Below are 24,175 nucleotides of genomic sequence, written 5' to 3'. Positions count from 1 at the left end.
CCTGGCTTGCTTGCTTCGTTTTTTAATATTTGCTTTTCAAAACAGGGCTTCTCTGTGTAGCCCTGGCTGTCCTGGAACGCACTCTGTAGACCAGGCTGGGAGGGAACTCGGAGATCCACCCGCCCTTGCCTCCCATGTGCTGCACCATCACGACCTGGCTTTACCCGGCTCCTGACTGTTTCTTGAGACAGACCCTCTGTGTGTGATGCTAGCTTGGTATTCCCTATCTCATGCTGGCCGCGAAGCCTACCATTTCCATGCCTCAGTCTCCTGAGTGCTGACATTAAATCTAATCCCCATCGTTAATGGCTAAGTAATGTTTAAGGCAGGCGAGCGAGGGACGAGGCTCAGATATGGAGTTTGTGCCTAGTATGAATGGGCCCTGGATTTCATCACCAGCATTGTATAATATTGGGCTCGGTAGCTGCCATTGGGAGGTAGAAGCAGAAAGATCCGAGTTTAACTGCTGCATAGGATGGTAAGATTCTCCAAAACAAAGCCAGGCAGTGGTGGCTGTGCTCGCCTTCAGTGCTAGCACTCGGGAGGCAGGTGATTTCAGGGCCAGCCTGGTCTAAAAGAGCTAGTTCCAGGACAGCAGGACAGACTCCAAAGCTACAGAGAAACCCTGTCATGAAAAAGAAACAAACAAACAAACAAATTAAAAATGATTCTCCAAAACAAAAGAACATGTGACACCCACTTGTAGTTCCAGACTCAAGAAACTGAGGCTAGACGATGCTGGGACTTAAGAAACCAGCCTGGGTTGGACAGAATGTGGCTGATTCCCCGAGTTATTAGAAATGCTGTCTACAGTTCTAGGTTCACAGTGTGGGGTGGGTTCAGTTTCCAGTGTGTGTGTGGGGGGTGATACTCCCAGTGGGTGGGGTGAGAGTGACCACTCACCACTGTGGGGCAAAGTCTGGAGGGGCTCGGATAAGCCACACTTCTGTATCTTGAAACCGCAGCGCTCCAAGGAGAAACGAGGGGGATCCGAGTCTGGAGATATCGCCATAAAATTTGGGGGGGCAGGAGAACAGAGTGACACCAGAGGCCGGGGTATCCGCCATCACAACGACCTGCGCTGAATGCTGGGACACATTCTTGAATATAGAAGATACCCAGGATGGTTCTAATGAGGAAGACAGCTGGAGAGATGGACCACCACACCAGTCGCACAGTCTTCTCTGGGTCTCTTGCTGTCACAGTTTGGCAAGGTCTAGGCAGAAAAAACACGAGATGAGATTTTACCAATGTGACTGTGGCATGGATGAGGCAGCTTCCCGGAAGCACACCCCACCCACCTCCAAAAGAAGTGGAAAAGCCTGCTCACCTTTAAAAGGCTGGGAAAAACAGAAGCCTTCTTAAAGAATTTCACTGGCCAGTGCAGATTCAGGCAGACTCAGGCAAGTTGGAGGCAGGAGGCACAGCAGGATGCTGACCCCTCATTAGGTTTTCAGGTTTAACTCTGACACCTACCAGTCCCTCAGGGTGTGGCACATGGTGTTAAGTGCAGGAGCTAGTTGTCACTGATGAGAATGGTGGCCTTGAAGGAACAAGCAGGCAGAGGCAGGAGGTGAGTAGCTGGAAGGCAGAATTGGTGGAGAGGGGGACTCTGCTGCCCTGGGGTCACTCACTCCCCAGCTCAGATTTTCCCAAGCTTTGGGTCTGAGGACTCAAGCAATGGAACCTGCTGGAATTACTTGTGGGGATTCCTGCTAAAGGTTCTTGCGGGAGCCTACCCTCTAGAGGAGTCGGTCCTACAGGGCTGCTTGCAGGACACATTCTCAACCTGGCAACCCAACTTAGGCCAGGCTGACTAGGAATACTCTCCTTGGGGGAGAGAAGTCTCACCCTATGGAGAAGACCGTGTTCTCTGCCAAGAAATGGGGCAAAGGTCAGTCACTACCCAGAGCACCACTTCTGATGTTCCCGCAGGCATGGGGAGAGGGCAAGGCACTATTGTTCCACAAGACAGCCTAGGGCACCTTTGCACCTCAGTCCTCCACACTGAGCTAGACCCTGTGGGAAGCCTACCCTTCCTGCCTGGGATTTTACCTGGAGAGATAGATGTTCTCTGGAGTGGACAGCTCTTCCTCTGCAGGAGGGGCCTGTGGCCAGATGGTGTCCTGGGCATCTGGCATGGGTCCCCAGAGTGGCTGTCTGAATCTCATCCAGACCGATCCCCAACCCGTGGCTCAGAAGCCATGGAGCTGGGGCTCGACCTCTTCGGGGCTTCAGAGAGAAAGGCACAGGAAGGAGACTCTTAGTGACTTCAAAACACACAAGACTTAGTGCACTGCCCAGCAGCGCCCAAGTACCCGACATGTTCCTCCAAGGAATCTTTGCCTCCTTTGGCCTTGCCCCCACCTCTCCCTGCTTGGCTCAGCATCTCTGCTGTCCCCCTGTTGCTCAACAAGCCTGAGGTCACACTTCAGGGGACACCTGGTCTTTCTGAAGGGACAGATTGTTATGCTCACAGTGTGCCAAAGTGGACACAGGCATCATTTATCACAAAGGACAGGAGGAAAAGTACAAATCAGATGAAGTGAGAAAGGTGCTCACCTGGTTCTGTGGGTGCCTCTAGGATCCCCTGACTGTGGAGCCTGGTTCTCACGGGAGGCATGGTTACTCTCTGCAGGAGGCAGGCAGCAACATAGGTGTCGGAAGCCATTGACAAGGGTTTTCTTGACCCTCTTCCAGCGGTGACGCCTCTGGTTTTGGGAGGAAGCTGGCCCGGCATCCTGGGGCTGACCATGGCTGATGGCCTCTTTCTGTCTGGTGGTCAGCAGTGTGTCCCCAAGGGAGGAGCCTTTGGGGGTTACACGCAGAGTCGTCCCCAGCGAGCTGCAGAGTTTCTCTGCATCATTTGCAGCCTCATTGTGGTCTGCCCCATGAGGGTGGTACAGAGAGCAGGATGTCTGGGCCCTCGCCGTCAGGCTGCCACACAACCCGATCTTCGATGGAGAGAAACTCTTGCTGCTGTCCGGGCTGCTGCTAATGAGGGAATCAGCCACAGGACAGCGCAGGTGGGATAGGTGGGCAAGGCCTGGCTCCATGGGTGTTGTGGGTTTCACCTGGTGATGGCAGCAGTCTCCCCCGGGTGCCTGGTGTTGCAGACTCAGGTATGTGGCCATCGCCTGATCAAATTTTTGGACTTCCAGACACTCAATTATTTCTTCACCTGCCATGGTGCCGACAATGCTAGGGCTCAGGGTGCCTGGGAGACTCTGGATGGATGCCCGTGCCTGGCTGTTCCTGATCATGGGGCGCGTCAGGATTTGACTGATGGTGGGCCTCCTGTTGGGGCCGATCATGAAGATTTCCACGATTACGTTGAAAATATCAAGTGGGACATGATGAGGAACGCTGAAGTTTGCAGCCAAAATTTGCTGCTTCAACCCCATAGAAGAGCTCGCTTGGAACGGAAGGTGCCTGGCCACCATGTAGTAGAGGAGCACGCCTAAGTTCCAAACATCGCTGGCATAGCCATCGTATGGCTCCACTCCGAACAGTTCCGGGGCACAGTAGGCCAGAGTGCCGCAGAAAGTCTTTAGTTTTGTCCCAGGGACAACTCTGACTGCCAGGCCAAAATCACAGAGCTTGGCATTTCCAGAGGCGTCGATCGAGATGTTATTTGCCTTAATGTCCCTGTGGACGATACAGTTGTCGTGGCAGTACTTCACTGCCTGTACTACCTGTCCAAACAGCCTTCGAGCCTCGCACTCCTGTAAGCCTCCCGGTTTGCGAATCTGACGCAAGAGGTCCCCTTTGGAGGCGTAATCCATTATGAGATACGTCATGTCCCGTGTCTGCACCTCCCGAAGGAACCTGATTATATGCGGATGAACGAGGGATCTCATTATATCAACCTCATTGTGGTTCGGGGCGCAGTCCCCATTCACATTTGCCAGAATCTTCACAGCCACGTAGCTGACAGTGGGCACGTGAAAGGCCAGTTTGATTGTGGCAAAAGTTCCTCGTCCCAGAGTTGTCAGCATTTGATAGATACTGCTAAATGTCTCCTTGTCACAGTAGAGGGTCTCTCTGACCTCCTCCATGGCCAGGTTCTCGCTGAAACACAACGGGAACTTTAAACAAACAGTTTAAATCACACCAATGAGAATGTTTATCACTATGAATTCCTACATTCCAAAGAGAAAAAGAGTCACAGATATTTCAGGCAACCTAACCAGCTACGTAGTGCTCAGGAAGGGAAGGAAGTACCTTCCAAAGCAGTGGACAGCAGAACATAACACAGGTCAGGTTGGCCGGATTCACCCAGAAACTGAGAGAAGAAAACAAAGGGTCGCAGAAGCTACGAGCCACTGATTGGGAAGGAGAATCATCCTCTTACTTGAGCTGAACACTCATTGAGAGACAAGATACTAATAAAATCATATGCATGAGAAGTTGAGGAGACAACAGACACCCTGAAAACAGAGAGTGTCTAGGTGGGGAGATGGCTCAGGAGGTCAGAAGGTTTACTATTCTGGCAGAGGACCTGTGTTTGGTTCTCAGGACCCAGGCCAAGCGGATCAAGTGACTCCAGTTTAGGAGATCCTACACTTCTGCCCTCTGAGGGCATCCAAACACATGCGTGGACGATCTCAAGGGCAAACACAGACACACACACACACACACATATACACACACACACATATGTATACACACAAACACACACTTGAGGTCACCTAAATGTACACTCACATGTACTATATATAATTTTAAAGAGTGATATAAGTCTCTTTGATTAATTTTCTTTCTATGACCTGGAAAGACATAAGACGGCAACAGATCCCCTAGGTGCGGCACTTCAAGAAGTTATGTTGTCATGGGATTGCTGTGAGGCAGACCTGGTCTTCTGCGAGAAGAGTCCATGTTCCTAACTACTGGGCTATTTCTCCAGGCTAACCCATCTCCCAAAGAAATCTGTTTTTGAAAACCCTGAGAGTCCTTCTCATGGACTGGAAAATGTGGATGGAATTGAGAAACTTCTTGATATAAATTCAAGTAAGAAGACATGATAAAGAACAAGATTGAAATATTTATGAGGAAGGAAACTGCATAGGAAAGCCCAGGAGCAGGCAAACCTACTGATGAATCCTCCCAATCTCTTGAAAACAAATGTCAGTGTTCCTCAATACTCCATAAAATAGAAAGGTCCTTAGTAGTTCCAAACTCATTCATGCCCAAACCAGGAAAACACAATGAAGAATAATAGAGGCTATTTCCATGATGAACATAGATGTAAAGTCCTTAATAATACTACTTAATACTTTTCACCAAATTCACATAAGTCAGGCCATACTTCACGGTTAAAATATGCTCCCAAGGATCCTTGCAAGGATAGCTCTATGCATTTAGCCTGACAACACAACACTGAAACAGAATTAAGGGCAAGAGTGCCACAGTCATACAGAAGGACGGCCACAGAGAAGGATGAAACTGTGGGGCTCTCAAGAACATGGTTGTCACCAGAGAAGATCGCTCTACATGGGAAAAGCCAGTCCTTCAAATGTGTCACTTTTCTTCTCTCATATGTGGAACTTGGGAGCAGGAGGAGGTCCTCAACATAAGAGGAGGCTCCTAGGAATGTGGAGGAGGTCGTGTGAGAAGAAAGCATAGCAGCGTGGGTTAATCACATGATCAAGTGCTCAGAATGCATTAGAGATGTTCCTGCGATTGCCAGGACTAAATTGTTCCTATGATATGGTACGCCATAACAAGGAAAGGCTTGAAATGAGAAAAGAGAAAGGAACCAAAGAACACATAACAAAAGTAAATGAAGAAGTAAAACTAAAGAAAGAGGTTCTGGAGAGATGAGTTAGTGTTTAACAGCACCTCCTGCTTTTTCAGAGACCCCTGGTTCGAGGCCCAACACACATGGTGCTCACAATCAATTGTTATTCGAGTTCTAGCTAATCTGTCTTCTTCTTGTGACCTCCACAGGTGCGAGGCTCTTGGTACACACAAAGAAAGAAAACAATATACTCATACACATAAAATAATAATATGAAAAGTTATGCCCCAAGATGCACAACTTAAATATAAAAACTACCGGGCTGCGGTGGCACATGCCCTTAATCCCAACACTCAGAAGGCAAAGCAGGTAATCTTTTAGCTTGAGGCCAGCCATATCTACAGACTGAGTTCCAGGAAGGCCATACACAGAGTTATTCTGTTACACAGAGAATTTCTGTCTTGAATTCTCCTCCCATACACTCACACAATAACCAGAGTAAAAAAAAAACATGAAAAAGTAAGCTCATAAATCAAGCCAGAAAATGAATAAATACACAGACAACAAAAAAACAACAACAACAACAATCAAAGGCAACAAAGCTGGAGGGAAACTTACTATGTTGGAGTCCAGCAGCTCTTGAAAGTCCAAATAGTCTCTTTCACCAGCACAGAGCTCCAACCACTTTCCACCTCACGAACCCGCTTGCACTGTAAGGAGAGGAGGCAACCTCAGCCAGTGATGTGATGGCACAGGCGCTGGCATTGTGAGGTCATAGCAAGAAAAGGACAAATGGTGGCTTTTCACAGCTCACGGGTTTTCTTCCCCTTCTGTCACCAAGTACAGAACGACTGAGTGAAAAAATAAGAACATGAAGGGACTTGAGAGGGGTGGGCAGGAAGCAATGAGATCAGGAGAATGTGGCTTTTCCCATCTCTCCTCTCGAAGAGGCCGCTTCTGCCTTGCTCCATTCTCCCTACTACTCCTCTTCCCTTTTCTGTTTCTGTCTCTCTCTGCCTCTCTGCTCCTCTCCTCTTTCCCCTTCCCTCCATATCCACTAAATAAATATCCAACCTCACTCTGCAAGGCGTACCTATCCATCTGTCTCAACAAACTGAAATGAAGGGAAGAAAAGAAAAGACAAACAAAGAAACTCAGGGAGTGGAGTGGGCAACAAGTTGACAAGAATTAGCCAAGGAAGAACAAACCAGCCAGCAATATAGGAAGAGAGGGATGCACAGGATTGTGTAGGGAGGCACTTAGCTATTCGGGGTCTTTTTAGTTTGGGATGAGTGAAAAGATGCTTTTCTTGCTGGGTCTCTGTCCAAATAGGAAAGTAGATTCGTTGCTTCTTGGCTTCTCTGAGCTAGCAGGTTAGCACCCCAACATCTGACTCCCAAGGTTTTTTTTTTTTTTTGCATATTTTTCGAGACAGGGTTTTTCCGTAGCTTTTGGTTCCTGTCCTAGAACTAGCTGTTGTAGACCAGGCTGCCTGAAACTCACAGAGATCCACCTACCTCTGCCTCCCAAGTGCTGGGATTAAAGAGTGCGCCACCACCGCCCGGCTCTGACTCCCAAGACTTTATTGGTAAATAGAAGAAAAGGGCTTAGTTAAAACTTACATTTGGTGATTGTGGCCAAGCTGGTAACAGCGGGACCAGAAATCCCGCTAGGCCTCAGCCTATGTGGTGAGGTGTTGATTGTCAGGCCCTGGGGAGAAGATAGTAATTAAAATCAGGTAGATTCAGGTTAGGCCATTAAACTGACAGAAAAACATGAAAAGTCTCATAAAGGTGAGCACTTGGCTTTTTTTTTATTGGTTTGTCAGGACAGGTTCTCTGTTTAACAATCATGGCTGTCCCTGAACTAGCTCTGTAGACCAGGCTGGCCTCAAAGTCACAGAGGTTCAGCTGCCTCTGCCTACCGATTGCTGGGATTAAAGGCATGCACCGCTGTGGCCCGGCACATGGCAATTATTAAAGCTAGGAAAGTTGAGGCAGGAGGACCAGCAGTTCAGGTCATCTTTGGCTACACAGTGCTCTTGAGGCCAGCCTGTAGTACAGGAGACACTCTCTCACCAAACAAAAAAGCAAAAGCAAACAGAAGGGAAACGAATGCATTTGTCTTGTACATGATTGAGGATCCCAGTGCTTCAAAAGTAACCTTGGCTGTGAGACACAGGGCACGGACTGATAGAGATATGAATAATTTGCATTTTTGTGGATTTTAAGGTCAATTTTGTTATATGTATATGTATTTCTAATCTTGATTAAGGTATTGTGATTGTGTAGTTCATTTAAAAATGTAATGTATATATGTTGTTAATGGATAATCATCAATAATAGTCAAATTTGTAGTCATGTTAGTTAGATTTCCTAGATATATAGAGATACATTTCAATTAGATAGACATTCTTCATATCTTTCAAAGACTGCAGAATATGGCATTTGATGTTTTAATAACTTAGGGCTTTTCATGACAATGAGACACATCTGCTCCTGGCAGCACCAATCTACTTCAAGAGGAAGATGGGCATCGAAGAGACTCCTCATGGAGTTTGATAGCCATTTCGGCAAGAAACTGCTCTTGCCTGGACTGTTGCATAAACTGGACTGGCCACAAAGAACCCGCAGAAAGAGGACTGCTGAACTTGCCTAAAGGTGATATGATCTTTCAGGGTTCCTGATTCATGAAAGAGTCTGTGAGACATTCTGCAGGACACAACAGATTGTGACTAAACTGCCTTTGAAATTTCCTGCTTCATGGAAATGGCACTGGATACTATGGGCCTGTAGGCCGAAGATGGATGCCCCAATGGTACAGAGGAACTTTGGGTGACTGTCCAGGCAGCGAGATGTCTCTGTGATTTCTAGAGTTTTGTAAGTTGTTTACTTCTCATTTACTTAGGTAATATTATATGCTTCTGGAGTCTTTGATGGAGTTGAAGAATAGATAGATAGTTATAGTTTTCCTCAGTTATGATAAAGGATAAAATAGATATCGTAACTGTAATTCTTGCTTGATAACAGTTTTGTTATATGTAATCTTACTATGTTAAAGTGAAAGCCTTTCTTTTTTGTTTAAACAGAAAAAGCGGAAATGATGGGGGAGAGTCTTCTGTTTTGTGTTAATTTCATTGGTTAAATAAAGAGACTGCCTTGGCCCTTTAATAGAACAGGATATTACGTAGGCAGAGTAAACAGAACAGAATGCTGGGAGCTAGAAGCTGAGTCAAGTAGTCACCATGATTCTCCCACTCCAGACAGACGCAGGTTAAGATCTTTCCTGGTAAGGCACTTTTGGTGTTACACAGATTATTAGAAATGGGTTAGATCAATATGTAAGAGCTAGCCAATAAGAGGCTGGAACTAATGGGCCAGTCAGTGTTTAAAAGAATACAGTTTCTGTGTAATTATTTCAGGCACAGCTAGCCGGGTGGCAGGAAGCGGCCCGCCGCTCCTCATCACAATGGACACAAGTGTGTCATGAGTGTGACATCAACACCTGAGGTGGGAGGGTGGCACTCAGCCTTTTTGTGTTCTTGAAGCTATGCTGCCTTCACCTCACCTAAGTAATCAACAGATTTACCCTTTAAATGGACCTCACAGGACCCACGCAGAACCAGCTATGGGGCATAAGCCAAAGAAACTGGATGGAAGTTTACGAAAGTTCAAGCAGGACGTTCCTTCTCTGTCAATAGAACGTTCACACCCCTAGGGCATCGTATGTACAAACATTACACACTTAGTTACTGGCTAGCAGCTCTCTGTGAGGTCCAGGCCAGCCTGGTCTACAAACCAAGTTCCATAACAGCCAGAGCCACACTGAGAGGATCCCTGTCTGGAAAAATAAAGAAAAGATGAGATGAAAGAGTTTTCCTCTAGCCCAGGCTTGTGATAATCAAATAAAGGCAGTCCTTGTCAACAAAATGTCCCCCTGTTTTTTCCAAAAGGACAGGTATTTGGGGTGGGTCTCTGGAGTGCTGGGCAGAACATCCCAGCACTAGGTAGTTTTGTTCTAGACCGTGTTCCTTGAGGTCTCTGGCCAGCAGAACTGATCCTTTGCTTCCAAATGATTATTGCCCCCACACCGTGCCTGATAACACATGAGCTTTAGTACTGCAATCACCCTGCCCCCTGATAGAAAATGAAAACGTCCCACATAAGGCCAGTTTCAGGCACACAGAAGGATAGAAGATGGTGGAGGGACCTGGTGTGCTATGTCCCACCAAGGGAAGTTCCTCTCTTCCTCAAAGAACAGGTTCTTTCAGACTTTCACTTTTTCTGTTCTTGAATCCCCTGTTCCATCATTAGCATCACAAATGGGATCTAACTCTTACCTCTGGCCCTCTCCAGCCCTGACTTTGAACTGCCAGAAAGATTCTAAGATAACCAATTTGGAGGAGGTTTTCTGCTAGAGCACAGGCAGACATCCATCTGTGCCCTTCCTTAGGACACCATCCAGTGTGCCTGTCAGTCCTCTGGACAGGAGTCCACATGACTTGGCCTGGACTCGAAAGTACCTGACTGAGTTATTAAGTGAGAACACCAAGGGACTTGAAAAGGGTGGGCAGGAGGCAGTGAGATCAGGGGAATGTGGTCAAAGCTTTCCATGTGCGTGTAGATCAATGTCGCTGTGAGAATACTCATGTTGTAGAGTCAATGTAAACAGATGTTTTAAAATGGTGAACGAAGGAATGAGCCCAGAGAAAATATTAAAACTAAAGGTTAAAATAGAGTAAACATCTAATTGATGCAGATAATAAAAATTGCCCCAAATTATACCCCAGACCAAGGAAGAAAGAAAGGAAGATATGGTTATTTTCAATCCTGGAAACACAAACCTCTAAACCCCAAATCTGTGACCTTTGAAGGAAACTCACTGTGTTCAGATTCAACAGCTCATGAATATCCACCAAGTGGGACCAGCTCACTTCTATCTAAATCACTCTTTCAACTGAAAATCAGCCTCTCAACTGTAAGGAGAGGAGGCAGCCTCAGCCAGAGCAGTTAAGAAACAGGGTTCTGTCATTGTGAGGTCAGAGCAAGAAATGGACCAATGATGGCTTAGCTTAGATCACTGGTTTTCTTCACATTCTGTCCCTAAGTACAGGAAGGCTGCCCTGGTCAGTTGGCACGTAGGGGCCTGGGGAGGCTGGTTACACCCAGTTAGCATTCACTATATCTCCCTTTTTTTTGATTGTTTCTGTTCTTTCATTCTTTTGTTCTTTTGGGGACCTGACACCCAGCTCCCAATTAAATTATACACAGTAGCTTCTTCTTACTTACAATGCCTAGCCTTAGCTTGGCTTGTTCCTTTCCAGTTTTTCTTATCTTTGAATTATTTTGTCCACCTTTCCCTCTGGCTCTGGGCTTTTTAGTTTTTTGTTTTTTTTTAAAGCACTCTGTGTATCTTTCTTTGATTATTACTCAGTGTCTGGATAACTGGATAGCTTACCCTAGCATCCTGCTCTCCTTGTTCTCTTGCTCTTTCTCTGTTCCTTCCTCTACGATTTCTCCTTCCATTTATACTCTCTGTGTGACTGACCAACCTATCCTTTCTCCTGCCTTACGTTTGGCCATTAAAATCTTCATTAGCCCACCAGGTGTTTTAGACAGGCAAAGCATCACAGCTTCACAGAGTTAAACAAGTGCAACCTAAACAGAAGTCACACACCTTAAATTAATATTCTACAACACCGCCTGTCCTACCGTTTACTTCTGGGTTTATTTACCAGGTTTTCCCCAACTTTGAAACATGGCCACATGCTAGAGATCAGAGTTCAAACACAGGATCCTTCTTGGGTATTACACATCCAAACCCTAATAGAAACCACTTTAATAATCACAGTAGGTGGAATCGTGTGAATTATAACAGGCTCTGGATGTTGTCCTTCAACGGGTATGGACACTGTATACTTGTTTTCTCTTCCTGTGAAGAAACATCATGACCAAAAACAACTGGAGGAAGGAAGCTTTACTTCCCTTTCACTTTCCTATCAGAAGCTACCATGAGTGGAAGTCAGGGCAGGAAGTCAAGACCAGAACCTCGAGGCAGGAACCAAAGCAGGTACCATGGAGTAAAGCCACTTACTGACTTGCTCTCCTTTCCTCTCTAAGACAGCTTATTTTATAGATACACCCATGACCTCCAACCCAGGGACATCAGACACTGATTGAAATTCCCCATAGACTTACCTATTAGATAGTTAAGTTCCTTCTTCCTCAGATTACTCCAGCGTGTGTCAAGTTGACATTTCCACCTGGCACACACTGACACCCATCTATTAGTGGATGGGGAGCATGGTCCACTTCTCACAGACCCTAACATTCTGTCATGACTTTTGGCTCATGGAACCCATCACATCCATCCTCAAAGCAATCAATTCCTTTTGTAGTAGACTCAGATTGATCAGAGTAACATGGTAGCCTCTGACTGACTGTGGGATGCTGTGGCAATGCTTTGTTTCCCAGGACACTCCAGGGCAAGTGACTAACTTCTACGGGGCTGAGAAGAATAGACTGTGTCACATTTTCTCCATAAACTCCTCATACAATTTCCCACCAGACAGAAAACTAGGACCGCAGCAGGCAGTGGGTTGCTATGTTCAAAGTGATCAGAGGAAAAAAATCCATCAGTGGTCCCAGAATTCACACCCCTGAAAGGGGAGGCACATGTGGTTTCTTCAATAAAACCTGATGTTCTGGGCCAATATTTTAGGGAAAGTAGAGGGGGAAATCCTCCCAAAATAAACCAAATAACCACCAAAATAGTTGAGAATGCAAATGAAAAATTTAGAGCAGACCTCGGAGCTAGGGCAACTCCCAAGTAACTTTTCTGGGTGTTTTTAGACTCCTTTAGCTCTCATGGCTACTTTGATGATTTAAATTCTGTTTTGTGTCTCTGTCTATGTGGATTCTAAACCCTGGTACAGTTGGTGCTGTCTTAGTTCCAGGTCTTTATGATCTCATGCCTCAGAAATACCAGCCATTGCCACCTGCATTAAGCCATCTGCTACTGCTAAGGCTCTCATTGTTGTCACCGTCTGACCTCCAGTCCCTCACTGCCACACCCCACCTTCTCCAAATGTCTCCACTGCCTGTTTGTCCTGCAGTCGAACCCAAGACCAAACCACAAGATCAGCTATCCACTCCCAGCTCTACTTTTTTCAATCATTTATCGTTTTTAGTGAGATATAATTTTCTCCCTTCCCCTCCCATCATCCCCCTCCCCTCTACCCTCTCCTATGACCCCCATGCTCACAGTTTACTCAGGAGTTGTCTTTTCCTACTTGCCATGTCCATTAGATCCCTGTGTGTCACTCTTAGGGTCCTCTTTGTTGTCCAGGTTCTCTGGTTTGTGAATGATTGGCTGGGTTTTCTTTGCTTTATGTCCACTCATGAGGGAGTGCTTATGATATTTGTCTTTCTGGGTCTGGGTTACCTCCTTCAATATGATGCTTTCTACATCCATCCATTTGCCTGCAAATTTCAAGATGTCATTATTTTTTTCTGCTGTGTAGTACTCCATTGTGTAAATGTCCCACATTTTCCTTATCCATTCATCAGTCAAGGGGCATTTAGGTTTTTTCCAGGTTCTGACTATGACAAATAATACTGTTATGAACATAGTTGAGCACATGCCCTTGTGGTATGATTGATCATCCTTTGGAGATATATATATCCAAAAGTGGTATTGCTTGGTCTTGAGGAAGGTTGTTTCCTAATTTTTGGAGAAATCGCCATACTGATGCCCAAAGTGGCTGTATCAGCTTTCATTCCTACCAGCAATGCAGGAGTGTACCATTTACCCCACCATATATCCTCTGCAGAAAATGCTGTCATTGGTGTTTTGATCTTGGCCATTCTGACAGGTGTAAGATATTAGCTCAGAGTTATTTTCATTTGCATTTCTCGGAAGGCTAAGGATGGTGAGCATTTCCTTAAGTGTCTTGCAGCCATTTTAGATTCATCTGTTGAGATTTCTCTGTTTAGGTCTGCATCACATTTTTTACTGGAATATTTGTTCATTTGATGACCAATTTCTTGAGTTCTCTGTATATTTTGGAGAACAGCCCTCTGTCTGATGTGGGGGGGGGGGTTTGGTGAAGATCGTTTCCAAATCTGTAGCTTGCCATTTTGTCTTGTTGACCATGCATGTTCTCTGCTTTACAGAAGCTTCTCAGTTTCAGGAGGTCCCGTTTATTAACTGTTGCTCTCGATGTTTGTGCTACTGAGGTTCTATTTAGGAAGTGGTCTCCTGTGTCAATCTGTTCAAGTGTATTTCCCACTTTCTCTTCCATGAGGTTCAGTGTGGTTGGTGTCATGTTGAGATCTTTGATCCTTCTGGATTTGAGCTTTGTGCATGGCGATAGTATGGACCTATTTCATTCCTCGACATATTGATATTCAGTTATGCCAGCACCACTTGTTGAATATGCTTTCTTTTTTCCATTTTATATTTTTACTTCTTTGTCAAATATCAGGTGTTTGTAGGTGTGTGGATTGATATCCATTCTTTGATTCAGTTCCATTGGTCCTCCTGTGTGTTCTTATGCCAATACCAGGCGGTTTCAGTATTGTAGCTCTGTAGTAGAGTTTGAGTCAGGGATTGTGAGGCCTTCAGAAGTTCCTTTATTGTACAGGATTCTTTTGGTTATCCTGGACTTTTTGCTTTTCCATATGAGGTTGAGTGTTGTTCTTTTGAGGTCTGTGAAGAATTTTGCTGGGATTTTGATAGACATGGCTTTGAATCTGTAGATTGGTTTTGGTAAGATTGCCATTTTTACTACGTAAATTTAGCCTACCCAAGAGCATGGGACATCTTTCCATCTTCTAGTGTCTTCTTTAAATTCTTTCTTCAAAGATTTAAAGTTCTTGACTCACTGGCTGCTGCTCAACCTGGAGGCGGAGGCCAAAGAGGAAACTTTGTGGACCGCCTATCGATGAGCATCTGAACAGGAGCTGCTGTCCTTGGAACCAGAAGAGATCCGGAAGCACCTGAAACTTACTGAGTGCCAGTTCCGTAACCGCTGCCATGATACTGACCCGGGGTCTTCCGGGAGACTTGACCAACCAGGAAGTAGGCTATTGTGATCTTCTGAGCGACTATGAACTCAAGGACAGTTGGTGGACAAATACAAAGGGACAGCTTTCGTGACCCTGCTGGAAGGGGAGCAGGGTGAAGCTGCCATCAAGGCTTCCACCAGAGCCGGCTTCGAGAGCCGGAGCTGTCAGTTCAGCTGCAGCCTACAGATGCTCTGTTGTGTGTGGCCAAGCTGCCACCCAGCGTGACACAGGCAGTGTGAGGAGCTGATGTGGCCCTTTGGCAGCCTAGAGCGCTGCTTCGTAGTGTACAGAGAGCGCACAGGCCACTCTAAGGGCTATGGCTTTGCAGAGTACATGATGAACGGCTCGGCTGCCAGGGCAAGGCTGATTTACTGTGCAAACCACTGAGCCCCTAAACACTGTATGTGTATTGCACAGATGCTGGGCCGCTGTCTCCTGCCTTGTTGCACTCTCGGTGCCTCTGTGTGGACCATCTGCCACCTGGCTTCAATGACGTGGATGCCCTGCACCAGGCACTGTCCGCGGTCGATATACCCACCTTCTTTCACCTGCCATGTGGCCAGGGTGGGCAGCTGAGGGGCTTTGCAGTACTGGAGTATGAGACAGCAGAGATGGCAGAGGCTGCAGAACCAGAGGGCAGGTAGCCTGGCCCTGGGTGGCAGTCACCTTCGTGTGTCCTTCTGTGCTCCAGGTCCTCCTGGCCGCAGCATGCTGACAGCACTCATTGCTGCCCAGGCCATGGCTCCCAATCGAGGCAAGGGACTCCCGCCTGAGCCAAACGTCCTGCAGCTGTTGGACAATCTGGGCCCATCTACCTCCCTCCAACTGCTGCTCAATCCTCTGCTGCATGAAGTGCCAGTGGCCAGCAGGGCCTTTTGGGTGTGCCCACTCCATGCTACGGCTCAGCGGACCTACCCTGTCCACTGCCCTGCTCCAGTTAGCCCTGCACACCCAGAGTCAGAAGAAACCTGAGATCCTGGGAGACTCCCCTCTGGGTACCTCCAGGCAGGTGCCCAACCTGTCAATTCCCTCCTTGGGAGGTGTCTTCAGATGGTGATGCTGGCTCTGGGACTGAAACCTGCTGAGGGAAGCCACAATCCCTTACTACCACCACTGCTGGGCCCTTCTGGGGAGACCGGGAGCCCATGAGTCTGCATTCCCCAGCATTCCAGCTCACTCCACACCCAACCCTTGTGGGGCTCTGAGGCCCCAGTCTTTGTTAGAGGCCTCCTGAAGGACAATGTGCCCCTGCCAACCACCCCTGGGTTGTCACTGTTGGAGGAGCCCCCAAAGGACTACCGCATCTCCTTGAACCCGTACCTGAATCTACATAGCCTGCTTTCATCCAGCAACCTGGAAGGCAAGGAGACCTGTGGCTGGTGAGCATTGTTTAATTTCCATGTGTTTGTGGGCTCTGGAATTAGCATTGCTGTTGAATTCTAATTTTAAGCCATGGAGATCTGATAAGATGCATGGGGTGTTTCAAATTTTTTGTATCTGTTGAGGTTTGCTTTGTTACCCAGTATGTGCTCAATTTTTGAGAAGGTTCCATGAGGTGCTGAGAAGAAGGTATTTTCTTTTCTGTTTGGATGCAATGTTCTATCGATGTCTGTTGAGTCCATTTGAGTTATCACATCTGCTAGAGCCACTGTCAGCTCTAGATCTGCTCTGGAAGGTGACCTTTGACTCTTGTCAGTGCTTTGACCCTGCTTATCTCTCAGGGGTGATGTGAACAGCCTTCTGGGATGGATGGCTGGGACCAAGCCTGCTTTGGTCTCAAAGTAGAGTGGCCTCACAGCAAAACCTGCCTTCAGTCAGGACCAGAAGGGGTTAATCTTAACAAGCCCTGGCTGGAATCTTCTAGGGTGGTTGCACCACTGTAGAGAATTAGATCCTCAGGAAATACTGGTCTTTGTTGTGATAGTCAATGGGAGGCTCCCCCAAGGGACTGAAATGGCTGAGAGGTCTAGTCACATTTTGGGTCTTTCCTAGTTAGGTTTCCACTGCTGTGATAAACGCCATGACTGATACCAACTCGGGGAGACTGGGGTTTGTTCTTTACTACACTTCACCATCCATCAATGAGGAAAGCTGAGGTTCAAAGCTGGAGGCAGGAACTGAAGCAGAGACCATGGGTGAAGGCTGCTTACTGGCTTTGTCTCTCTGCCTTTCTACCTTCCTTGTACAACAAAACCACCTGTCCCAGGATCACATTATCCACCACAATGAGACCAGGCTCCCCTGCATGAATTAACAATGAAGAACACACTCTGTAGTCATGTCTGCAGGCCAATCTGGTGAAGGCAACTCTTTGAGGTTCTGTCTTCCCAGGTGTGTCTACTTAATAACTGAGGCCAATACTGCAAGGTTTTATTTATTTTTGAGAGATGATTTCTTGAAACCCAAATTGACCTCAAATTCAATATTTAACTGAGGATGACCTTGAGCTTCTGATCTTCCTGTCTCTGCCTCTCAGGTGTTAGAGTTACAGGCATGTGCCACCGAGGCTGGCTAAGAAATTTTTATTCCTCTTCCCAGATCCATATTATTCCATAATGTAGTGGATCCCATGGTGCATTTAACTGTCCTTACTTTAAACCTTTTCTTTTATTTACGTATCTATTTATTTTTTCAGTAGGGACATCATATGTGCAGGACCTTGGGAAGAACTCAAGTATAGACATGTGCCACCACCCCAGCTTGTGTGTGTGTGTGTATGTATGTAACATGTGTGGTCATGTGTGTGTACATGTACTCAACTAGTGCGTGATGTCTTTACCTCCTTCTCCCTTTTCTTCCCTCAATCAATTATTGATTTTGTTTTTTGTCATTGCTTTGACAGGGTCTTTCTGTAGTCCTGAAACTCCATATATACACTGATCTTGAACCCACAAAGATCTCTTGCTTCTGAGTTCTGGGATTAAAGGCATGTGCTGCCATATTCAACTAATCCTTGTTGTTTTGTTTTGTGGAGCCAGGATCTTACTATACAGTCCAGGCAGGCATGGAACTTGGCATGTAACTCGGGCTGGCTTTGCATTTATAATCCTTCTGTCTGTCTCCCAGCTGGTGAGATTAACGCATAGGGCATCACATGGGTTCTAGGTCCACTTGCTTATTACTCATATAACCCAGGCTAGCCTCCAACTGGGAAATGTTGAGCCAAGGTTGGCCTGAGAGTTCTGATCCTTCTCCTTCAACTTAGAAGAATCAGAAGTTCAAGGTCTAAGTAGAGTAAGGATCATGTCTAAGTGCCGGGATTAAAGCTATGTGTTGCCATGCCCAGCTTGGTACTTTTTCCTTTTATCATCATTTCATTATGTGCTTATTTATGAGTGAATATTCATGGCATGGAGCATATGTGGAAGCCAGAGGACAACCCAAGGGAGTCTGTTCTCACCCCCCACAATGGAGGTCTAGAGGACTGAACTCATCAGGCTTGGTAGCAAGCGCCTTCCCCCACTGTGCTCTTCAAAGTTTCTATATAAAGCCGGATGTGGTAGCACATGGGTGCAATCCTACCACTCAAGAGACAGTGTGTCACTATCTTGTATGGTCTAAATTTGGGGCTTTTTTATTTTATTTTATCTATCTATGTATTTTTGCTTTTTCAAGACATGGTATCTAAGTAGTGATGGAAGCAGTTAGGACTCACTCTGTAGACCAGGCTTGCCTTGAACTCACAGAAATCTGCCTGCCTCTGCCTACCTCCCAAGTCCTTGTGCAACCACCGCCAAGTTATACAATCCAGTTTTAAAACACTTTCTTATTGAGAAGCAACTTCAGACTTTGCAAAGGTTGGAAAGAGGGGCGTGGGAGAAGCCTCGGTCAGTAAAATGCCTGCTGTGTAAGCATGAAGACTGGAGTTCAGATTCCTTCCATCATGTAAAAGCTGGGGACAGTTGGGACAGAAGCTCCTCCCCAGCAGCCTAGCCAGTCAATGAGCTCCAGGTTCAGTGAGAGTCCTTGTGTCAAATGTAAGCTGTGGAGAGAAGAAGAAGACACCCAAAAGATTCCTTCACTCTCATACACGCATGACCACCCGTGCACACAAACATACACACAAGCTAGGCTGCTGCCACATGTCTGAACTCAAAATACTGAGGAAATGGACACAAGAAAATCAAAACCAGCCTCATTCCATAGTGAGATCAAGGCCAGCCTTGACAACATGAAATTCCAAAAAACAAACAAACAAAAAAACCAAAAACACCTGAAAGGCAGAAAACGAAGCACTGTATATTTGGGTGTTGGTGGCACATGCCTTTAATCCCAGCACTCAGGAAGCGGAAGACCAGCCGGGTCTACAAGAACTAGTTCTAGGACTGCCACCAAAGCTACACAGAAACCTTCTCTCAACATACCAAGATGAAGATGAAGAAGAAGAAGAAGAAGGAGGAGGAGGAGGAGGAGGAGGAGGAGGAGGAGGAGGAGGAGGAGACAAAGACGATGAAGAAGAAGAAGAAGCTCTGTATGTACATTTACATTTCCCTAAACATTTACATTTCTAATCACTTATTTTGTATTCCCTGAAACATTCAAACATACGTTATAGACATGGTTCTCCTTGACAGGAATATTGTCTGCAGAGCAGTTTATCAGCCCAATGGCCACAAAGACCGCTCTTACCCTGTAGTTTCTGCTCTGCTGGGGCTCAAACCCAGGGCTGTGGGCATGCAACACAAGCATTCTGCTGTGGAATTCCACCTCCGGCTTTTGTTTTGGGACGGGCTCTTAGGCTGCCATTGAATTTGTGATCCTCCTGCTTGGGCTCCACAGAGCTGGGATTATAGGTATTTATAACTGGCTAGTGCTTTCCTGTTGCTCTGAGAGTCCAAGGGATCATCAGGAAAGGCATGAAAAGGTCTTTCTTCGTAGACCTCCTCTCCAAATCACAGAGATCCACCTGCCTCTGCCTCTCGAGTGCTGGGATTAAAGACATGCATCACCCCTACCCGGCTCTTTCTTTTATGTGGAGACAGAAAAATCTCATAAATCCTAGACTTGTTGAGCTTGCTAATTAGCCAAGGATAACGTCCAATAAATCTCTCTCCCTCCACTACCCCAGTACAAGGACTAGAGCGCACACCATCTCACTTGGCAAAAATCTCTCTCTTTTCAATTTACAGGCAGTAACAGCCATCTTTATTTATTTATTTATTTTGGAGACTATGTAGACCTCGCACTCAAGAGAGCTATCTGACACTGCCTCCTGAATGCTGGGAATAAATGGATGCACCCCTATGTCCAGCCTTCCTTTCGGATTTTTTTTTTGAGACTTAATTTTGTAGCAAAGGGTGACTTGGAACTAAAGATTACCCTGGGGCCTGTGGATTAGCTCAGTGGGCATGGTAGTTTGAAAGCGAAATGTCTTCTATAAATTCATGAATGTAAGTGCTCGGTCTCCAATTGGTGGTGAGGTTTCGGGAGATTATGGAACTTGTGGCACAGGAGCCTCTTAGGGGAAGTATGTCACTGTGGGTGGGCTTAGAGAACTTAAAGCCTTGCCCTCTTTACTTACAGATAACTCTCCCTCTCTGCTTCCTGTGTGTTAGAGATGTGATTTCTCAGACAACAGGCCCTGTATCCAAACAACCAAAAGCTAGATCATTTAACAATGTCATTTTATTTCCAACATAGAAACATATATTGCCATGATTGGGGAAGAAGCAGGGGTTAGCTCCAGTAGAATCGATCAAGGTGGCCTTCTTTTCTCCCTAGTGCAGGGTCTTGGCTTCTGAGAGGCGTCTAGTCCTGTGCTGCAGAGAGGTGAGACATCCAGGTGACCCACAGTGCTAACAAAGCTGGGATCACCTTGTCAGCCCACCAACTCAATTCTACCCAGCAGTAATAAGATACCCTAGCGCTTGGCTTGCTGGGCTCTGCAAACCATCTAGCATCCAGAGAGGACCACCCAGTGTTCTCAGCAGCAGCATCCTGTCTCGTTCTCCTAGGTCTGGCCAGCAGAATGCTCCTGCAGAGGAGGTCAGATCTTCTACCTGCTTCTTCAACTAACTTTGTACTGCTTCCTCTTTTCCCTTCACCTTGTTTGTTTTTTTTATAGACCGACTTCTGTGGGTAGCCCAGGATTCCTGGGACAGCAAGTTCTGCAGTTGTAGATCAAGCTGACGTCACGGAGATCTGCCTGCCTCTGCCTCCCAACTGCTGGGACTAAAGGTCCACAGCGCCCCAGGCTGACCTTGTGTTTCCTTACACTATTTTGACTTAAGTGTGTGCAGATGCACTCACACACTATATGCTTACACTGTGTACGTGTGCAGCGGTGTCCGTAGACACACACACTTGCAAGCTCAAGGTATGTGTGTGTAGCACAGGTGTTCGGTGTCAGATGTCACTTTCGAGTGCCAGGCACATTGTGTTTTAACACAGGCTTTCTCAAGGCCACTGACGTGGAAATGCATCTGCCTCAAAGGTGGCACACACCCACAATCCTGGCATTCAGGAGTCAGAAGCTGGCACATCTCTGTGAGTTCAAGGCCAGCCTGGTCTAGAGAGGAAGGGCCAAACAGAAAAACCCTGTCTCCAAAACAAAAAAATCACAACAACAGAACAAAAACGGAGATTCACCTGTCTCCATCTCCAGGTGCCGGGGTGGCCAGCTTCAGCAAGCCTGCCGGTCCTTTTCCTTGGATTCTGCACATGAACACATACCAAACAAGGTAACTAGACAGCGTACAGACAGACAGTCATTGTCAGGCTTCTTGTGCTTCTGAATCTCACCCAGGGAGTCGATTTCACACTCTTGCTTAGTGACAATCGTTTCTCTTTATAGATAGCGGGGCCAGGAAGAAGCAGCAATGTAGTTTACGAAATTTCTTCAGGGACAACCCCTGGACAGAACATCTATGACAGCTATTTTGTTCTTTTATTAGGATACTGTAGAAATGGAATGAAGTAAAGAAGGATAGAATCACGTCAGATGGGTACAGAGCAGTGGAAGCTTCCCCCCACCCCACCTCTGAGCACACCCAGTCACCCCAGTTTGTGGCAGGAATTGAAGCAGGGACCCCAGGAAACCAGGCTCACTAACACGGAACTGGTACAGAAGTGCCACAAGGGGGCAGCACAACATCAGAGTTTCTGATGTGTGGCAGGGCCAGCAGCCTTCCTGCCTTTCTCATTGGCACAGGTGGGGATCTCCATGTTCCCCAAACCTTCCTGTCAGTGCCTCCCACCGGGCCAGCAGGGAGTACTTACCCAACAGCTCCTCAGTGCTGTGCACAAGGATGAACTCAATTGGCTCAGGACAATTCCAGATGTGAGTCACAGGAAATAGCCCTGCACATCTGGATGCCAAATTTCTTCTCTCTGTCAGAAAGATCTTTTGATTCACAAGGAATACGTGGTTGGAATGGGCTGCTATGTCACTGTTTTCTCAGATTGGGGCATTAAGATTTGGGGGTAGGTGCTGTTGGTTTTTCAAAAAGAGTGGCATTCCTTCTAGACGGGCCTCCAACTTTCTGTGTTGGAAGAAGGCCTTGACTCTCTGATCCTCTTGTGTCTTCCCCCCAATACCGGGATTCACGGCATGCTCCACCTGGTTTCATTTTATGCTAAAGAAGCCAGGCCCAGAGCCAGTGTGTATGCTAGGCACAGTGAGCATTAGTCCTTTGTTCACTTTCTGTGTTTTAGACAGAGAGCCACCAAAGCCTAGCCTACTGTTCCTCATGGAGGCCAGGCTGGCCTTGAATTTATGGCTAGTCACTAGACTAAACCTCTAGAGTCCTGGGATTACAGGCATACACCTTCACCCTAGCTCTATCATCTAGTTTTAAGACAAATCCACAAACTCCCTAGAACTGTCTAAATGTGAGGGATAGGAGATTGCCCCAAGGGGTGAGGTGACTAAACCTTCAAGCAGTGGGGGTGAGGCTCCATCTTCCTAGTTTAATCAGCCTGAGGTCGGGACATGGGCTGGTTAGGGCTGGTGACTTCCATTTTGTTTCACGCAGGTGCATAGGGAGTTAGTTGCGGGCGACTCGAGGGCTTCTGGTCAGAACATACCTTCAACGCTGCCTGGATACACAGGGGAGAGTCTGGGGACTCTGAGATGATACATGACTGGGACAGCCTGCTCTTCCTCCCCCACAAAGAACACAGCTCACTAGCTTCAGAAGAAGAGTGGCGTCCAGCTACACCCCTTGTGTGTGCAACTTCTAAAGACTCTCCGTCAGAAAAACAGGTCATCTAGAAAGGCTAAAAGAGAGAGAGAGAGAGGGAGAGAGAGAGAGAGAGAGAGAGAGAGAGAGAGAGAGAGAGAGAGAAGAGAGAAAGAGAGAAAGAGAGGGGAGAGAGAAATCAGGGTCAATGTGTAAGATCTTCAGTTCCATCAGGAGGTATTTCTCAGCTACAGAGAGAAATACCTAGTCTGAGGCTAGCCTGCCTGAGTTCTAGGTGTGACTCAGTTAGGGTAACTCTTCCTCACCAAGCAGAAACATGGGTTTGGTTTTCAGAACCAAAAAACCAGGCTTGGTGTGGAATTCCTGTAATCCCTACATTTGTACGCAGAGGCAGAAGGATTAAAATATGAAGGATATCCATCCCTACATAGATGATTTAAAAAGTAAAACTTCTAAAATACACTGAGACAAGTTACATACCTATACCACCTACACTCAGTTGGCTGAGGGCAGGAGGATCGACGGTCCTTGGCAGCCGGGACTACATACAGTAAACCGGAGTCCAAACAAGAGGAGAGAAAAAGAAAGGATTCTTCGTTAGAAGGAACCAATAGATATGACACTGTGGGGTTTAAGAGTCATATGCTTTTGCAAAGAAAATAGACGACCATGAGTACAAGGTACCGACAGTCGGCAGTGAGGGGGAACAGACAAGGACAGGGTTGAAGAACTCTACAAAAGGCAAGTGAGTCTTCCTCCCACCTCTGTTGACGATGCCAGCAAGGTGGCTTCTCCAGCTTGAGGGCTGCCAGTAAGGACCCTGCATCACCACCTCTTGCCATCCAGTTTGCCCTTAACAGTCTTAGAGCCAGAGAGGGGCACATGCCACCCATTGCGGCTGAGGAAAGAAAGGGAGAAAGCAGAGGCTGGCTAGATCCTTTGCAAAGCGGGAGGCCGGGGCTAGAAGCAGCTTTTCTAGGCTAGGGTGCTAAACACTGAGTTTGGTCTCAACTAACTTCTGTTGTGTGGGGCTTGGGTGAGGCCTAGAACTCCTGATCAGCATGCATCACCTCCCAGGTACTGAAAACAGACACGTGCCACCGTTCCTGGCTTGCTTGCTTCGTTTTTTAATATTTGCTTTTCAAAACAGGGCTTCTCTGTGTAGCCCTGGCTGTCCTGGAACTCACTCTGTAGACCAGGCTGGGAGGGAACTCGGAGATCCACCC

The 24,175-nt window shown here is 46.8% G+C and overlaps 1 protein-coding gene and 1 pseudogene across 1 annotated transcript; one reads left to right on the top strand and one right to left on the bottom strand.

Annotated features, from left to right (window-relative positions):
* Positions 1 to 2,558: 2,558 nt before the first annotated feature.
* Positions 2,559 to 4,058, bottom strand: LOC142844149 (sperm motility kinase 2B-like). Its single transcript, XM_075962445.1, has one exon. It carries the CDS (start codon positions 4,056 to 4,058, stop codon positions 2,559 to 2,561), a length of 1,500 nt encoding a protein of 499 aa, XP_075818560.1.
* A 76-nt stretch (positions 4,059 to 4,134) lies between these two features.
* Positions 4,135 to 16,191, top strand: LOC142844148 (ribonucleoprotein PTB-binding 1 pseudogene; annotated as a pseudogene).
* The last annotated feature ends 7,984 nt before the right edge of the window (positions 16,192 to 24,175 follow it).

This window comes from Microtus pennsylvanicus, chromosome 2 (genome assembly GCF_037038515.1).
Source record: "Microtus pennsylvanicus isolate mMicPen1 chromosome 2, mMicPen1.hap1, whole genome shotgun sequence".
NCBI classification, from domain to species: domain Eukaryota; kingdom Metazoa; phylum Chordata; class Mammalia; order Rodentia; family Cricetidae; genus Microtus; species Microtus pennsylvanicus.
Note: the sequence above shows the minus strand (reverse complement) of the source record. Positions and strands in the feature narration are given on the sequence as shown.